The sequence below is a fragment of the Oryctolagus cuniculus genome, chromosome 18, assembly GCF_964237555.1.
Source record: "Oryctolagus cuniculus chromosome 18, mOryCun1.1, whole genome shotgun sequence".
In the NCBI taxonomy this organism is placed as follows: Eukaryota; Metazoa; Chordata; class Mammalia; order Lagomorpha; family Leporidae; genus Oryctolagus; species Oryctolagus cuniculus.
In genome coordinates this window covers 14,144,404-14,162,525 of record NC_091449.1, presented here as the reverse complement: position 1 = coordinate 14,162,525, position 18,122 = coordinate 14,144,404, and the positions used below count along the sequence as shown (strand labels likewise).

The 18,122-nt window shown below is 61.8% G+C and overlaps 2 protein-coding genes and 1 long non-coding RNA gene across 10 annotated transcripts; 1 reads left to right on the top strand and 2 right to left on the bottom strand.

The window, feature by feature from the left end:
• The first annotated feature begins 188 nt into the window (after positions 1-188).
• Positions 189-4,619, top strand: LOC127488224 (uncharacterized). Its single transcript, XR_007915781.2, has 3 exons — positions 189-309; positions 3,881-3,991; positions 4,485-4,619. It is a non-coding gene; the product is annotated as an uncharacterized lncRNA (long non-coding RNA).
• DYRK1B (dual specificity tyrosine phosphorylation regulated kinase 1B) lies at positions 595-8,285 on the bottom strand. Of its 8 annotated transcripts, none has more exons than XM_070062217.1 (12): positions 8,105-8,285; positions 6,055-6,218; positions 4,881-5,000; positions 4,589-4,777; positions 4,178-4,325; positions 3,279-3,565; positions 2,699-2,845; positions 2,477-2,617; positions 2,173-2,208; positions 1,893-2,088; positions 1,423-1,529; positions 595-1,328 (listed from the first exon to the last, which is right to left on the bottom strand). In XM_070062217.1, the coding sequence occupies exons 2-12, from the start codon at positions 6,115-6,117 to the stop codon at positions 957-959; spliced, it is 1,806 nt and encodes a 601-aa protein (XP_069918318.1). In that variant the 5' UTR covers positions 6,118-6,218; positions 8,105-8,285; the 3' UTR covers positions 595-956. The 8 variants fall into 8 exon arrangements, with proteins under 8 accessions (XP_069918318.1, XP_051692474.1, XP_051692476.1 ...); XM_051836514.2 differs by lacking the exon at positions 8,105-8,285 and adding an exon at positions 7,314-7,539; XM_051836516.2 differs by having other exon boundaries at positions 1,893-2,208.
• Positions 8,286-8,568: 283 nt separating this feature from the next.
• Positions 8,569-17,555, bottom strand: FBL (fibrillarin). The gene is made up of 9 exons (XM_008251525.4): positions 17,412-17,555; positions 13,344-13,514; positions 13,141-13,242; positions 12,963-13,057; positions 12,241-12,411; positions 10,873-11,005; positions 9,800-9,912; positions 8,762-8,907; positions 8,569-8,674 (listed from the first exon to the last, which is right to left on the bottom strand). The coding sequence occupies exons 1-9, from the start codon at positions 17,419-17,421 to the stop codon at positions 8,650-8,652; spliced, it is 966 nt and encodes a 321-aa protein (XP_008249747.3). The 5' UTR covers positions 17,422-17,555; the 3' UTR covers positions 8,569-8,649.
• Positions 17,556-18,122: the final 567 nt, after the last annotated feature.

Below are 18,122 nucleotides of genomic sequence, written 5' to 3'. Positions count from 1 at the left end.
CCGCCCCATAGATCCGGGCCCTGGATACCTCTGAGTGCCTATTGGCTGCCCCGACACTCGCTCCCAAGCGTGAGCGAAGAGGATTCTGGTCTTTGTAGTTCCCTTACGAACAGTGGGAAAAGAGATCGCTAAGTACAATGCCATTTCCCAGGGAGCGCCGCGCAACAGCGCAGACACAGGATAACCTTTGAACCAGACAGCTCTTGATTGGCCCGCCAAATTGCCATGGAAACGGCACTACTTACCTGGAACCCAAGGAGTTTCTGCCTGAGAATGTCAAAGCGCTTGGCTCCGCAATGATTCCAAAAGGTGGGTCCAGGTGTGTGCGGGGGTCAAGTCTACCCACTGCCTGCCTGCCCCCACGACACTGATGCCTGCCTGGCTTACTAGGGCCGAAGGAACACGGTGTTTCCCGAACACGGGCCGCAGCCTGTCTGGGTGCCAGTTTACGCTAGGAAGGTTAATGCCGGCCGGGGTCGCACCTGGAGCCGCACCACCAAAATCTCTCGGCACCCCCTCCCCAAATGCTCCTCCCACCATGCCTCGGCGGGCCGGGTAAGGGGAGCGGAGGCCCTGCAGACGCTCAGGCAGGCGTGTGAGAAAGCTCTTTACTGGGGGGTACAGCAAGGAGGAGCAAGGCCATCTCCCCCTACCTGCCCCCGCCCCCTCCTAGGGCCCTGGGAGGAGGGGAGCCTCCCCCCACCGGACCACCACTGTCTTTGGTACAATAAATAGAAAACAAGGGGGGAGGGGGAGCCAAGGGTCCAGTCCTTAGTGGGAGGGTCTGAGCAAACCCCTCTCCTCGACCCCCTGCCCCAGGCCCGTCAGTGCAGGCCTCACCCGCCCCCGCTGGGTAGCAGCAATTCCAGTCAAGGGGAGAGATGAGGATGGGAGCCCAGGGCCCCCACGTGGGGGGAGGGTATGGCTTCAGGAGGGGCCCCAGGGAGGGGGCAGGGTCATGAGCTGGCCGCCGTGCTCTGCGGCACACCCCGGAGGCCCAGACGAGGCCCCAGAGTGGCAGGATCATCAGGGGGTGGGAGAGGCGGGCGACCTCCCGTCATCCGAGTCCGCAGGGCTGAGGCAGCCGGGTGCTGGGGGGCAGGCGCGGGGTGAGGCGGGGAGCAGTCCGGAGGGCCGCCCGCCAGGCTCACGTCCATCAGCTCCGGGGGTGGCGGTGAGGTTGGTGACGGGGGCCGGCCAAGGCAGCGGGGCTGGGGGGGCATCTGGGCCCCGGGCCCCGGCAGTGACGAGGCAGAGGTAGGGGCTGGATGTGTCTTATGGGGCACATCACCCCCTGCCCAGGGGCGCAGCGGCTGGGAGGGTGGGACCTAAAGGAGCAAAGGAGCAGTGGGTGATGGAGCCTGGGGTCCTGCAGCCCCAGGCACCCCACCGCCCGCCTCCACAGCCCCCAGCCTCCAGTACCTGGGGGCTGTTCATCTCACAGTCAGTGATGGGCGGCCCGGGACCCCCACAGTAGCGGTTGCTGTAGCGGTAGGCCCGGTTGTCGCTGGAGGAGCCACTGGAGCCTCCTGGAAGCACGAGAGGAGAGAAAAGCCACGGTTGAGGGAGCCGGTGGCAGGGTCTGGGGCTGGCTGAGCCTGGCTGATGGCCCCAGGCCTAGGTTATGGCTCGGGTGATCACAGCCCACTGGAAGGCTCGGGCCCAGTTTTTGAGATTTGGGGGTGTTAAAGCCAGAGCCAGTTTTAGGCGTCCGGCCACAAGCCATGTTTTGGAGATGGCGTCACGGTCACGGTCACCTGCAGCTCCTCCACCCCAGCCCGTTTGGGAGTTCAGGATCAGGCCACTTCAGAGCTGCTGTGTGACAGCCCAGAGGCCAAGGTCAGAGGCGCCCCCACCCCTGTGGTCCCCCGCTCTGGGCACTGGGCACCCACCCGAGCTGGAGATGGAGCTGGTGGTGCTAGAGGAGGGGCAGGTGTCGAGGGGTGCGGGCGAGGTGGAGGCACTGCTGCCTGCCGGGCCCGTGCTGGTGGCCTCGTCGGCCGTGCGGCGGAAGAAGCCGTGCTGCAGAGCGCCCAGCGGGCTGATGCGGGCGGCGGGCTCGTACTCCAGCATGCGCAGCACCAGGTCCTGGAAGCGGAGGTAGTCGGCGGGGCTGTGGCCCGGCTCCCCCGCCCGCCGGCCCCCGGGCCCGCCCGTCTGCACGCCCAGCACCTCCTGCAGCCGCCGTGTCCCGGGGCCCTGGTAATCCTGGCAGGGAGGGGGTGGGAGGGGGGGCAAGAGAGTGGCCGTCAGTGGGCAGGAGGGGCAGGGAGACACACACGGGGAAACAGAGAGAAGGCGGAGAGAGAGGCCAAGAAAAGCCAGCGGGAGGGCAGGAGAGATGGGGTGGGCAGACGAGGGGAAGAGGTAGGACGGGAAAGACACAGGGGAGGCGGCAGGGGGAGGGGGCGCCCCGAGTGTGAGAGAGTGAGGGGCCACCCAGGGCAGGGGGAGTGGCGCGGGGCAGGGGCCGCACCTTCCTGAGTTCCTTTGTCCTTCGTAGGGTCCAGCCACCCCCAGGCAGCCGCTCAAAGTACTTGCGGGCCTTGGGGGCCTGGTCCAGCATGGGGGCTGGCGGGATGCCTAGCACCTCCACAATGCGGTTCATCTGGTCCACCTGTGAGCGGGCAGGGTCAGGTTAGCAGGCTGGCCAGGCTCCACCCCGCCCCCTCCAGCGCACCCCTTCCTGGGGGCGCACCTCATTGGAGCCGCTGAAGAGGGGCTCCCCAGTGTGCATCTCCACGAGGATGCAGCCCAGGGACCACATGTCAATGGCCAGGTCGTAGGGCGTGCCCAGGAGCACCTCAGGCGAGCGATAGAAGCGGCTCTGGATATACTGGTAGATCTGCAGGGAGGGCGACAGTCAGGGGCCCAGCCTTGGCTAGAGGACCCAGCTGAGGACAAGCTTCTGACCCCAATCTGGAAATGGAGGATCCAGATCCCAACGTTCTCAGCACCAGTTTCCGGGGAGCCACTGCCACCACCACACTGGGCAGCGTCAGGGTCTCTGCGGGCCTGGCCCTGACCTCGCCAAACACCTCTCACACGGGGCTGCACAGCTGAAGCCCCTCCCCTCCGCCCTTCCAGGCCCAAAAGCAGCCCAGCTTCGCCCCGCCCACACCCTGCCCGCTCAGGCTTCCCCTCCCTCCTAGTGGGCAGCGCACCCTGTAGGGCTCTCCTGTGCCCGGTCACCCACCAGCCCCAGCCCGCTCTGGCCACACCCACCCGCCAGCCCCGCCCCTGCTCTGGCCACACCCACCGCCAGCCCCGCCCCTCACCCGCTGGCCCAGCTGGCAGGAGCTGCCGAAGTCCACGATCTTGATGGCGCTGCGCTTGGGGTTGCAGAGCAGGATGTTCTCGGGCTTGAGGTCGCAGTGGATGATGCTGAGCTCGGGCGTGGCCAGGAAGAGCAGCGCCGTGCAGAGCTGCTGCGCCAGCTTCCGGGTCAGGTTCAGCGAGACGCCGCGGAAGTGTGTGTTGCGCAGGAGGTCATACAGGTTGTAGGACAGCAGCTCGAACACCAGGCACAGGTGGTTCCGGAACATGAAGTGCCGCTTCAGGTGCACTGCAGGAGACGGAGAGGCGGCGGGCTCAGGGCTGGCTGCTGCTGCCCGGGTCACCCGGGAGCGCGGCCTGCGGGGACCAGCTGCTGGCCGTGATATTTTTATAACTCAGTTCACACAGGAAGTCAATCTCTTTTCTAGTCTCTGTCAAACCTTCCGATGAAACCAAAGTGAAAGTTCCCATGAGCTACAGTAAGTCTTCCACCCGGTCCCACACTTCCTCATCTAACTGTGGACCAGTCTGCAGCTTAGTTCTGTTTCAGGGACAAAGGATCCCTAAGTTTTCCTTTTAAAAGAAATCCGTTTGCCTTTCCTAGGAGGAATTAGTTCAAGAAAGAGGAACAAGCACAGTTGCTAAGAATAACGACTCTGGAGGCCTCTGCCCCGACGTTACAGCTCTGCAGAGTACAAGGGATCACCTCCTACAGGTGACGGCGCCTCGGGGCCACGGTTTATCCCGAGATGTGGACGTGGGCAGTGCCGCCCCTTCCCTCGGGCAGTCGGCCCCCAGCGAGCTTGGCCCGAGCGGCACAGAGCGCAGGCGCGCACGCGCACACACACACACACACACACACACACACCCGCCCCTCCGCGGGCGACCCTCCCGGCCTCACCTATGTAGTACTTCATCTCCGTGTCGTGCTGGTTCATCAGCTCCAGCAGCCGCAGCTCGACCTGGGCCTGGTTCAGGAAGGCCTTTTTGTTCTTGATGATCTTGATGGCCACCAGCTCCTGGGTCTGATGGTCATAGGCTTTCACCACCTGTGGGGCAGGGCAGGCCGCGTCACCAAGGGGGGCGGGGGAGGGGGACAGGGAAGGGCAGCTCCCAGCACTGCCAACACAGCTGGGTGCTCATCACGGGAGACACTGGGGCGACCAGGGCACAGAACCACGCGTCTTGCTATTAGCACTGTTTTACAGAAGGAAACAAGACGCAAGGAAAGTGACTGCGAGCGGACCTTGAAGCCACTGAGCCACCGGGAGACGGGTCAACAGGAGTGGGGGCCACGGGGCCGTGTCCACACCTGGCCGAAGGAGCCTTTGCCGATGAGCGAGTCGATCTCGTAGCGCTCCAGCCAGCGCTCGCCGCTGCGCACGATGTAGTCATGGTTGTCGTCATCGTAACCGTGGTTCAGGACCTTCTTCTCCTTCTTGGTGCTGGAGTCCTGGGGCGGCGCCTGCTGGGCCCGCCGCTTCTTCTTGGCATAGTACACCTGCCCGGCCGCCAAGGGAAACAGCGTGGTGAGTGACCTGTGGTGGCAGCCAGGCCCCTCGCGCCCGGCCCAGGGCACACCTCCCCCCCAAGCCTGGGCCCACCTCATTGATGTGCTTATAGGTCTTGATGAGGTCCACAGAGAGCTTGCGCAGCGGGGCTGAGGTGGCGTCCCGGAAGGCCAGGGGCGGCCTCCGGGGCAGCAGCCGCACATCAGGCAGCACCTGCAGGGCAAGGAGGCGGTGGGCATGGAGGCGGGTCTTCACCTCCAGCCTCAGCAAGGGCGCTGCCGGCTCCCCGCCTGCCCGGCCAGGGATCCCTGCTGGAACGGCCTCCCCATGGACGGAGCAGCCTGCCTAGAGCAGGGCCTGGCACGGCGCGGTGTTTGTCAGGCTGATGAGCGCGTGTGCCATTCATAAGGGGATTTCAACGAAGTTCTTGGGAAAATGGAATTAAGAGATTCTTTTGGTGCGAAATGCCTTTTGAAAATTCATATGCCTTTGTCATGGATTTTTGATTACAACTTTTTGAAGATCTCTTTGTATGCATGGCGTTTGTTTGTTTATTTTCGTTTGCATTTTCCTGAGTTTTCCCGGAGCCTCAGCTGGCGTTTTCACCCCCGCTTCCTCCTTCCTGAACTGCGCAGGAAAACCTGGCCCTGCCCTTGCAGCCCTCCAGCCTGACCCGCTCCACTCTGGGACCCCTCCTCGGAAGGACCTCAGCTCAATTTCCTGTGCCCCTCAGGCCTCCCAGCCTTCACCCTCCAGGCCTGAGCGCCTTCACCCGCTCTTCCTCACTAGGCTCTGGGTCTGGGGGAGGCGCCTGGCCTCCCAGTGCACCCTGCTCCGAGTCCTACACTTCAGAGCCTTCACTGCTCTGTCCTCGGTAGCTTCACCCTGTGCCACCCAGGCCCTAGGCGCTCAACTCCCCAGCCAGTCCACCTCCCCAGACGCCCCAGCCCAGCCTCCTTTGTCCCAGTGACCACTCCTGGGCATTGACGCCGGGCCAGGCGCCGTCCTCAGCATTTCTCTACCTCGTTTCACCCTCAGGGCAGCCCTGTGGGGTGGGCAGCGTTACTGGCCCCATTTTATAGATTTGAAAACTGACATCAGTATTTGAACCCAGATTCTCCCAGGTCAGGGGACCTCCACTCCCAGGGGCCCCATCCTGCCCAGGGAGATGGTTCCAGACAACCACACTGATTGCAGTCCTGAGACTCTTCCATCCCAAGTCTCCCTGACCCCCAGGGAAGTGGGCCCCCCTCAGGTGAACACATACCTGCGTGTGCTCCTGGGGCCCTGGGAAGCCAGAGAAGGGACCATGGCCTGGTGGGACAGCCATGGTGGGCTCAGAGGGCCGCAGGGGTGCGAGGCCTGGAGCGGGAGCCCGGCCGGGGGGCGCCTTCTCGCATCCTGCACCTCGGCTGCCACCGCCGCTGAGACCTGGGAGTAGCAGGAGACGGGGAGACAACACGGAACGAGGGGACATGTGGGGCGGTGCCAGGCAGGGAAGGGGTAGGCGTAAGCAATGGGGGGGGGCACAGTGACAGCAGCGACAAGGGGGACAGAGAGGGGGCAGGCAGAGCCCAACAAACGATGACCAAGTACGTGGAGGAGGCAGCAGCAGGACACATAAAAGGGAGCATTGGGAGCCAGGCGTGGTGGGGGTGGGGGACACGGGCATGCCCAGGACAGGACAGACACCGACAATCGGGGGAGAGAAGAGGATAATGACAGAAAGCACCGACCACAGGCGGCACAGGGCTCATTCTCTCCTTCCCACTTCTACCTGTGGCCGCCTGGGCCCCTCCTGCAGTCTTCCCTGAGCACCAGGGGCTCACCCCGTCCCACAGGCTCCTCTAAGCCAGAGGACTCCGGATCTGGCCGCCCCTCCCCCTTCACCACAGCCGAGCCCTCTGCAGGCCCTGGAACCGTGTCGGGGTCCTCGGGGATCTCCTAGCCACACCGGGGTGACCCGAGAGCCGCCTCTGGGGCACGCTCCCACACCAGCACACATCTCTCCCCCAAGACACCCTCCGGTCACACCAAGTCCTCTCCCCCTAGCAGGGCCTTCTCCTGGGAGCCTCCCTCACCATAGTCCACTTTCCTGCGGTCACACTGGGCTCTTCCCTGGGTCACCCCGAGACCCCCTCCCAATCAACACGTTCCTCCCGATGGGAGCAACGGGGAGGTGTCTTCCCACGCTCACGGTGATCTCCCTTTCTCCCCCCACTGGACCCCTGCCCTCCCCCACCCTGCACTACCCAATATTCCTACAAGGGCCCTTTCTCCAGTTACCCCTCTCCATACGAGAGTCGTTCCCCAGATGTGACCATTCCTAGAAGGCCCCAACAGACAAGCCCACATAATGTTTTCTACTCCCGGAGCAGCCAGCACCACAGAATCTTCTCCTCACGGGTCTTCCCCAATGTCAGATCCCTTTCTCCTTCCCACGCCTGCCACTCCAGGACCCTTACTCTCTTGGCGCTAACCCCCCCTCCCACACTAGCATCGGCTCTCCCAGCCCCCATCCCCTACCGGGGTCAGGGCTGGTGCGGGACCCACGAGGGGCTGGGGCGCGGTGGGGCCCCCAGTTGGGTGGGCGAGCGGCCAGCATGGCGGTGGCGGCGGCGGCAGTGGCGAGAAGGTGGCCGCCTGTCCCCGGCCTGGCCGGCCCGGCGAGCCCCGCGGCGGGGAGGGCAAGCGGGACAGGCGGCCCGGTGGGTGACAACAGCAGCCGCCGCTACCGCCGCCGCTGCCGGGGGCGGGGAAAGGAGGGGACTCGGGTCAGCCCAGGGCACGCGGGGGAAGGGGAGAGCAGGTGGACGGGGGAGGGGCGGGTTAACCCTCGCCCCACCCGCCCCACCCTGAGCGGCCATCCGCCTCCAGGGACCCCAGCGTCCCGCCCCCCACCCAGGAGGCCCGCCCCAGCAGGCGGGGTTTCACCGAGCTTGGCAATCTGCACCTGCCATGGCAACAACCGCGCCATTGGCCACTGCTACCAAGAGCTCAACCAATCCCAGCCTGGGGCAGCTGTTGCTAGGCAACGACGATGCGGCCGGCGGAGCCGAGCCCAAACAAAGGGCGGGAGTGGGGCCCGATTACCCCCTCCCAGCCTTCCTCCCAAGACGGCTCCCCTGGCCCGGCCTTTTCCAGGAATCGGACTATGAATAGGCAAGCGCAGCCCGCACCTGCCGGAACCTCGCTCCCCTCCTCTCTTCTCCTCCCTCGGCCTCGTGCTAAGTCTCGAAGCTACGCGGGCAGGGCGGATCCCATCCCGTCTTTCCCCCCAGCAGCGCGTGCTGCCCCGGCTGTCCCCGTGTTGTTACCTGAGGGCGCGGGCAAGGGGACTCAAAGTGCTCGGGCGGCCCGAGCTCAGATCTGCCCACTGGCTGAGGGTATCCGGCAGACACGGCCAGCCAGGGCCCTGATTACCCAGTAATGCAACCAGCAAAATGGCGACCACAACAAACCGCCCCCCCAACCCGCCCCAGGCTCCGCCCCTACCCCAGTCCGCCCCCTCACGTGACCCAGGGTAATACTCCGCGCATGCGCCCTTCCTGTGCTCACCCGCAAGCATGCGCAGTGAACTACCAATCCCGCCCGAGTAGCCGAATCCCCGTTCTGCCCGGGGGGGGGGGGGGGGGGGGGGGGGGCAGCGCGGAACAGAGCATGCGCTGTGGGGCGGACTGACCCTCCCGCCTCCCTCCCCTGCCCGCCACACAAAGTTGACCAAGGGCGCATGCACCCTGCTGTCCACCGCGGTCACGGCGCAATCAGCGGCAGACAGGGACCACGGAGAAGTCATTTTAATAGAAAAACACAGGAGCCACGGCACAACACGCATCTCTCGACATCCACACAGCACTGAACTTTAGCTCTTCACCTTGGGCGGCGGCCTGTGAGCAGATGGGGACAAGGGCGGGGTTACAGCTGGCCACCACTCGGGGGTCCGGGGGCCCCAGGACCGCCGGGCGCCGGCTCACCTGTACACGCCCACGACCACAGCGTGGTCCCTCTCGTACGGCTCCAGCGTGAGCTGCTCCTGGGGCTTCATGTTCTCCTGCTGCATTTTCTTCACCTCTGAGGCGAACACGGCCTCGGCCGAGGCGGTGGAGTCGATGCAGTTGGCCTGCGGGGAGGAAGGAGCCAGAGCCCGCGTGGTTTGCCTTTGCCTAGCACCGCCAGCGCCGCTAGGGGAAGCCTGGTTCATTAAGCAGCCTCAGGCCCAGGCCCGGCAGGAAGTCCTAGCAACCTCCTGTCACCTAAAGCTAGTTTCCCGGGCACAGGCAACAAAATGCCAGCAAGTGGCGAAGCTGGTGGCGGCTACGCGCGTTCTAATTGCAAAGTAAATGGTTCTGAAAAATGCACCTAGCGTCTGTGCAGTATCTCTTCTAAGCCCTCCATGTAGACTGAGTTGATCCTTACATCAACCCTGAGATAGGGCCAAAACGTGTATTTCACAAGACAGAGGCACACAGGTTAAGCAGCTTGCTTGAAGTTGCACAGCACAGCACGCTGGAAAACAGACCCAGCGGCCGTGCCCTTGGCCACCACGCCGCCTTGGCTCTGGACGCCACGCTTTGGGTTCTACAGGTATTCTATGCTGTGCTATCTGACCGGGGGCAGGGGAGGCTTGTGAGGAGCTGGGATAGACTGGCCAAGGCCCGCCTGCCTTTAAAAGGTTTTTAATCAACTAATTTGAGAGGCAGAGACAAAGAGAGATCGCCTATGCAACCAGAGAGGTGCTATTTGCTGGTTCCCTCCCCAAATGCTGGGAGTGGCCAGGAACCGAGGCTGAAGCCTGGGACTCAGTCCAGATCCTCCACCTGGGCGGCAGAAGTCCACTCATTTGAGCGATCACAGCAGGGGCTCAAACCCAGGTTCTCTGATATGGTGCACATGGGCATCTAACCACTAGGCTAAACACCACCCCAGTCCCCTTGTTTTGACTGGCTGCTTGGCAGAGAAAACACCTCCCTGGGACGCTGCCAGCCCACCTTCGACTCCCCCAAGCCTGGTACCTTAATGGAAATCACAAAGTGTCCTCCATTCCGCAGGAAGGTGTGGGCATTGAGAGCCACAATCCGGGTCTGGTCTGGCTGCGCCACATCAGCAAAGATCACGTCCACCATTGCTACGGGGAAAGGGCTGCCAGTCAAAGCTGGACCCACCCAAGAGCTCAGCTCCTCCCGGGGGGCCTGCGCACCATCAGCAGGCCCTGGAAGGTCTCCCTCCCCCCACACTGACCCCCTCCCTCCACAGCACCCCGAGATGGGCTCAGAATCCAGTCACGCATCATTCCTTCACTCTCAGAACCATGGCTGCCCCCTCCCTGTGGCCAGCCCTGGGCCAGACGTGGGGGACGCAGACGACTCAGACCCGGGCGTGGGGGACACAGAGACCAGTCAGACCCGGGGGCAGGGGTTGATGGACGTGTCATCAAGACGAGAGAGGGTGATCACTCATGGGCAAGCGCGCCTGCAGCACAGGGCAGTGGGAAGCGTGCCCAGGGAAAAGCTTGGAGTAGAGGGAAAGGCAGTCTGTAAGGTGTGATTTTAAAAAAGAAACAAAATAGACGATGATGTGACCTAATGAAAACTGAGCTTCAGAACTGGAAAGGGCAGGGGCTGCTCGTTCCGATCAGTTACCTCCAGGGTGGTTTTAGAGGGCGCCGCCCCTGTGAGCCCGTGTTACACCTGCTTTAGAATTTTTTTAAAACAACAGCTGTCCCATTCACAAGAGGCCCCCCAGGCCAGGCTCTGCCCAGTGTGTGCTGGCTGGGCGAGGATCTCACCAGGTGCCGACAAGGACCCTGAAGGAGGCTTTCCTGGCAAGCCAGGGCAGTGGGGAAAGGGCCATGGTTTGGGGAGGCTACAGGGGCCCTGAGGAAGGGGAGATTAGAGCAGAGGAGGGGGCCCCGTGGCCAGGTCGCCGCCTCTGCAGCCTCGCCTGCCTCCCGCTGCCCCTCTCACTCCTGTAGACTCATGAGGCCTGCGCATCGACTCGAATTCCATCCGGAGCCAGGCTCTGCCGGCCCAACCCGGAAACCTGGAGGCCTGTCCCACCCAGCTGGGCCGGCGTCCAGACGGCTCACCGATGAGCATGCGGTATTTGTGCGGGTGCCGGGCGTCTTCTATCACGGGGATAATGTTGGTCCTCTTCTTGGCCAAGTTAATGAGGTCACGGCCAGAGCGGTGGGAGAACTCAACTGCGTAGACCAGCCCATCCTAGAGGAAGTCATGTGACCGTCAGCAGTGACGCCAGCTCTCAGCACGGACAGCCTGCTCTGGGCCCTGACACGACACACGGCACCTCTTCCAACCCTCAAATCAAAACACGACCACTGGGGCCGGCGCTATGGCGTAGCGGGTGAAGCCGCCATCCCATATGGGCACTGGTTCATGTTCTGGCTGCTCCACTTTCGACCCAGCTCCCTGCTAATGGCCTGGAAAAAGCAGGGGAAGATGGGACAAGTGTCTGGGCCCCTGCCCAAAACCCTCGTGGGAGACCGGGATGAAGCTCCAGGCTTTGGCCTGGCTCAGCTCTGGCTATTGGAACCACTTGGGGAGTGATCAGCAGATGGAAGACCTGTCTCTGTAACTTTTTCAAATATATAAATAAATCCTTAAAAAAAAAAAAAAAAAAAAGCTAAAAAACTCTACCACTTACTGGCAATTGTTACTATGTCTATTTTGCGGATGAAGACATTGAAACGGGTAGACTTGAGGCTACTGGCCAAGGGTCATTCCACCAAACAGCAGGGCTACCTAATCCTGATTTGTTTGGTCTGGGAGCCCAGGCTCCCAACAGCAGCTTAAAAGCAGAGAGCCAAGGCGCAGAGGTCCAGGGGCACACGCCAGGGCCCGGGCACTGCTGTGAGCATCTTCTGGGAGCAGAGTCATGTGGCCTTCATGACCTCACTCTCCAGTGGGCAAAGTGAAGCCGAGAGGTTGGGAACTTGGCTGAAAGCCACGTCGCTGCCAAGTGTTCACACCGACGCCTTGCGTTTTGGCCACGTTATATACCCGTAAGCAAGGAAGGGAACCCGGGGTCATGGAGTGACACGCATGTGCAGGGTGCCCTGGGAATGGGAATGGGAAACCCACCCAGCCACACACAAATGCAGGCCCAGAAGCCGTGACATCTCCTCATTCCTTCAAAAGTGTTTGAGGTGGGGGAGGGGAAACCCAGTGGTCCAGCACCTACACTCCCTGCTGAGTCCCTGTGAGGTTGGTTACTCTGTGCCTCCTACTGTAAGGCCAAGTACCCAGGAGTGAAGCTGACTCTCTGGTTCAAGGAATGCCTCCGAGTCCCAGGGCCTGACCTAAGTCACAGTTCAGGGAAGCAGCCAGGCCATATGGTTGCAGGCCAGCAGGATGTGGGGGGTGTGTGTGGCCTTTCTCTCCCACCTACCTCCCCACCAGCCCTTGCTCCCCACCCAACCCGTCGATGGCCCACTCACCGGGCCCACGATGTCAGACACATGGGAGACGGTGGTGCCCGAGGCGGCCCCGAGGTAGAGCACCTTGGCCCCGGGTTTGATGTGGATCTGGTCCACGCCGCCCAGGATTGCCGCCGCCAGCTTGGAGCGGAAGGGGTTCCAGGCCCGGTACTCAATTTTGTCATCTCCCTCCTGGGTGGGGACAGATGGGGATGGAAGTCAGTCCTGGACTTGACCGCGACGGAGGCAGTCCCTGCCCTCTCCTGGAAGCCGCTGACTCAGGAAGGAGCAAGCAGCAGCGAGACGAGACCCCCAGTCACTCAGCCTCTCCACTCCAGGCCCTGGGGAGGCGCCAGGGAACAAGACAAAGACCCAGCCCCTGCAGAGCAAGGGTTCGCCGCACTAACAACCACAGCCCAGCCCACGGGGCAGCAACAGTGCTAGGGAAAGTCAAGCCAGGACACATGTGGAGTGTAGAGGGCCAGGGATGGGAGGGCATCCGGGGTTCGAGAAGCGGGGCAAACAGCAAGGCCCCAAGGCGTGTGGGGGCGATGAGGAAAACGATCCAGCACAACAGGACGGGAGCTGGGCGGGAGGATGGCCTTGCACAGACGGGGGCTGCGAGACCCGAGACAGGAGGACGAGAAGGGACTGGGAGGAGGCCAGGGTGGCCAGAGGCATGCAGGGGGCCCGCGGCGGAGACCACGCTGCTGGGCACACCCCCATCAGGGCCTGGAGCTCACCGCAATCGAGACCCTCTTCTCTCCATAAACGGACTCTCCAGGGACCAGGTTCTTGGTGACGAGGGCGTCTTCCTTTCCTCGACAAATGAAGACCCCTGGGCGGGCGAGCAGGGCAGGCGTGAGGGCCCTGCGCCCCGCCCCGCCCCCACCCCCACCCGCTCCCTGCCGCCCAACTCACCCTCGTGCCGATGAGGCTCCACCATCACATTCTTCCCTGACTGGTTCCCCTTCTTCCCTCCCCGTCCACGACCCCGGTTGCCCCCAGCATGGAAGCCGCCACCTGCAAAGGAGAGAGGCAGGAGAGTGAGACCCCAAGTCCGTTCCCTCCCGGCCCCCAGAAGTCCCTTCCAGCACCCCCAACTCCCTGCCAACCTCACTCACCTCTTCCTCCACCGCCGCCGCCTCCCCCTCCTCCTCGGCCACGGCCCCGGAAGCCGCCACCTCGACCTCGGCCCCCGCCAAAGCCTCCTCGGCCTCCGCCGCGCCCGCCGCGCCCACCACGGTCACCGAAGCCCCCTCGGCCGCCGAAGCCTCCCCCACGGGGACTAAAACCTGTGGAAGAAGCAAAAACAGGACTTGGAGGAGCTACCAGAGCACCGGGGTCTGGATGCAGGAGGGCTCAGCAGGCGTCACAGTAACACGTCTTTGCAGGGGGGAGGGGGGTAGCAGAGTCACAGAATTCACTCCATTGCCGGCAGCCGTGAGTGGAGGAGCAGGGTCCACAGGGTCCCCCAGATCCCGGGGGTGTTGGTCATCTCCAGGCCCTGTAAGCAGAGCCGCAACCCCAAAGCGGAGGGGCGCGCTCCGGGACATCACCTCCTGCTCCCTGGTCTCCCAGCTTCAATGGGAGCTCAGTCCCTCCTAGCTCGGGGGCAAGAGACCCATATGGTCCTTTCAGGAAGGACAGCGACCGTTCAGAGCTGGTCAGAGACCAGAAAGTTCTGAGAAGAAACCAGCGGCGGAGCCCCGTTCCCCAACACGGGCCAGTGTGGAAGCAGACAGAATTCTGTGATGGTCTCAGAAGCGCTACTCTGAGAGACACCCACACAAGTTATAAAACAGCTCGAAAGCGATGGTTTAAAACCATCTCATCCGATGTCAATTAGTCAGTAATCAATTTGCTGGAGTTTTGCGAAGGTGCATTTTGTTCACACTTTATGACAGGCGCCTGCATCTTAATGGTATCATGGATGAAAACGCAACTTTGAGTAGGTATTCCTAATTGAACTTTAACAATTAAGCTTCACTTTCAGAACTCTCACATGTACCCAAGTTTGCTTCTCATCTTCAGCTCCCTCTGTAGTCTGCTCTCCCCACAGCAGCTAAATGACTGCACTTTTTAAAAGAGCAAATCAGATGTCCTCATTCCCCCACCCAAATCCCTCCAGTTTTCGCCACATTGAAAATGAAGTCAAAACTCATGCCCCCAACGTACGAAGCCCTAAATGTGCTGAGGACAACACTCGGCTACACAAGGACTTAAATGCCCATGACAGAAGCCAGGTCAGGGTCAGGTCAAGCCAAGCGCCTACAACTTTTTTTTTTTTTTTTTTTTTAAGATTTATTTGTTTGTTTGAAAAGCAGAGTTACAGAGAGAATATACAGAATCAGAGAGACAGAGAGAGGCCCTCCGTCTGCATGACTACTCCCCAAATGGCCAGGGTAAAGCCAGCAGCCAGGAGATCCATCCAGGTCTCCCACCTGGGTACAGGGTGCACTTGGGCCGTCCTCGCTGCTTTCCCAGGTGCATTAGCGGGGAGCTGGATGGGAAGTGAAACAGCTGGAACTGGAACCGGCTCCCACAAGGGATGCTGGGGCTCACCCTGCTGTGCCACAACCCTGGCCTCAAGAACCTAGAACTTAATCCAGGTCTCCGTGGGGGTGGCAGGGCTCAAGTACTTGAGCCATCATCTGTTGCCCCCCAGGGTGGGCATTAGCAGAAAGCTGGATCAGAACAGAGCAGCAGGGACTCGAATCGGGCACTCTGATACGGACGCATCTTAACTGCTGTGCCATGAATGCCTGCCCCAGCATGGGCACTTTTACAGATGCTGATATGGGGCCCAGGCTGGGAGGCGCCGTACTGAGGGCCTGGCCTTGGGGTAATTAGTCCCCACTCCCTCCTGCTCAGGAGGAAAGCTACAACCGAGGCCTGACAGAGCAGAGACCCTGGGAAGGCCCGGCATGAGCACTGGGTACAGGGTCGTGAGCGTGAACTGTGCCTGAAAACTCAACTCGTCGCTAATCCATCGCCGGCCTTGCGGCTCGTGCACCAGAAGCCACCGACTCTGACTCCCAGGGAAGCTTCGGGCGCACAGCCCACAGACTCCCTGCTTCCAAAACTGCCCCCACCGCCGTCTTCCTCACCCACAGGGCCAGCTCCATCCTTCCAATTCCTCTCTCACATCCACACAGTCGACTGGTGCTATTTCCAAAACACATCCCCAGGTCATCCATTTGTCAGCAGGTCCACTGCTGCCATCTTGGTCCGAACTGCGTCACCAGGTTTCAGCGACACGCCTGCCACCGACGTGCCTGCAGCCACTCTGCTCCCCTAAGGCCCAGTTTACACAGAGGGCCCCTCTTCAAGATGTCAATCAGGGTGCAGTAGGTAAAGCCAACACCTGCCGTGTAGGCATCCCATATGGGCGCCGGCGCAAGTCCCAGCTGCTCCACTTCCAAACCAGCTCTCTGCTATGGCCTGGGAAGGCAGCAGAAGATGGCCCAAGTGCTTGGGCCCCTGCACCCACATGGGAGACCAGAGAAAAAGCTCCTGGTTCCGGATTGGCACAGCTCCAACTGCTGCAGTCAACTGGGGAGTGAACCAACAGATGGAAGACCTCTCCCCGCCCCTGCAATTCTGCCTTTCAAATAAATAAATAAATCTTAATAAAAGAAAGAAAGCTGTCTATCAGACCGCACGGCATCCTGCTCAGAATCTCCCAGAGGCTTCCCATCCTATCACAGCATGCGGCAAAGCTGGGAGGGAGAGGCTGCTCCCTCTGTCCCTGGGGGAATCTCAGGTGGCTCGAGGCCTGCAGGCATGCCAGGTTCCCAGGAGGAGAGATCTACAGCGTAGCATCCACCCCACTTCATCAGGAGACACCCAAGGGAACGAGGCTCAGGAGGAGGGCATGGATCCACAAGCTTCCCCCAACCCCCCCACGACCCCCATCTCCACACACACAGGGAAACTCAGACCCTTTCGGCCACAGTGGAAAACTTCCCAAACTCTGTGCAGCAAGTTCTCAAACAGAACGATTGTGGGGGTTGGGCAGAAGGACCCTCATTTTGTTTCCCTTGAGAAGCAACCTGAACCTGTTATCTATATGGCCAGTATTGGGCTAATTGTTTTTAAAACATCATCTCCCTTGGGGCCAGTGCCATGGCTCACTTGGTTAATCCTCTGCCTGCAGCGCTGGCACCCCATATGGGCGCCCGGTTCTAGTCCCGGTTGCTCCTCTTCCAGTCCTGCTGTGCCCCGGGAGTGCAGTGGAGGATGGCCCAAGTGCTTGGGCCCTGCACCCCATGGGAGACCAGGAGGAAGCTCCTGGCTCCTGGCTTCGGATCGGCGCAGTGCCGGTCCTGGTGGCTATTTGGGGGGAGAACCAACAGAAGGAAGATCTTTCTCTCTCTCTCTCACTGTCTATAACTGTCAAGTTAAAAAAAAAAAAATGATCTCCCGTAATAGTAACCAGGTGCCATATTATTGATGCAAAAACCGGTAAAATCACTTGTTCAAGGTCACATACACGGCGAACGAAGAAGCGGGGCCAGGATTCGAACACTGAACCGAGGCCCTGCTCCTGTCAAAACCAGGAGTCACATCCTCCCGCCATCGGGGCTGAGCAGCCCCACACCCCTGCCAAGGGCGGGCTTCTAGAAACCCACTCCATCGCCGGGGGCAGCCCCCCGGAAGCGCAGGGAGCGGCTTCAACAGGGCCAGGGGCTGCTAACGATGGTGGTGGCGGCAGCCAAGGGGCGGCAACGGGGGCCTCCCGACCCTGCTGCCAGCCCCAAGACCAGGCACTCTCGGTGTCCGACCCAAACCCACGCCCAGGGACCCAAGACCTCAGAGACCTGGATCCAGGCTCTAGGTCCGAGCCCCCCGAGGGCTGCCCAGACCCAAGAGCCAAAAATCTCTTCCTAAAGACGGCTTCCGCGAGACGAACCCTGGGCCAGGAACGCTAACCTCAAACCAAAGCTTCTGACTCACGGCCGCGACCCCCGAAGCCAGCCAGAATTCCCCAAACCCCCAGGGCTCAGGATCGACCCCAGGTTGGGAGCAGGACCGCCCCCCCCCCCCCGCCCTCCTCTCCACACGAGATCGGCTCCCGGGCTCGGAACGCCAGCCTGCAGGCCAGGACCCTGCCCCTCCGATTCCGGCCTGGTACCCACATTCCTTCCGGAGCCCAGTCCCCAGCCCGCGACCCCAACCCCAGCCTGCACCTGGCTTCATGGCGAGCTACCAGTTGCGCCGTCTGGGGAATCTGCGGCGTCCCTGAACGCACGAGTCTGGGGCTGCCGCACGTGGAAAGGAGCGCAGGCGCGCGGCGACGTACGGCGCATGACGCGTCACGCAGCCCCGCCCCCGGGCTCCCGGGCTCCCTGCCCCGCCCGGCGCTCTGCGCGCGCGCAGTGGGCGGGGATTTCCCGAGTCCCGGGCTCCGCCCCCTCCGCGCTCTGCGCTTCCCGGGCTTTGCGCGCCCAGGTGTCGCGGCCGCGCTCAACCTGTCTTCGCTTCCTCTTCTCCGGTGCAAGGATCCCAGCGATCGGGACTACTTCGCACAGGCTGTGCCCCCTGCCCCTCTTGTGTCTTCCTAGCTACATCCCTGAGGCCCCCTCTAAGAACCATAAAACCGTTCTTTACCCAATTCCACCCCTGAGACCAGGGCTGTACTCTGGGTTCTCATTTGTATTGGCACAAACAGCATGTAGGGTGCCTCTTGTATGCGCCAGGCGCTGGGAATTCAGCAGCGAACAAAACAGAGAAACTGCCGCCCTCCTGGAGCTCGTCTTTTGTTTATTTTATTCCAAGATTTATTTTATGGATTTGAAAAGCAGAGATACAGAAAGAGAGGGAGAGACAGAGATCTTCCTTCCGCTGGTCCACTCCCCAAATGGGCCAGACTGAAGCCAGGAGCTTCTGCCAGGTCTCCC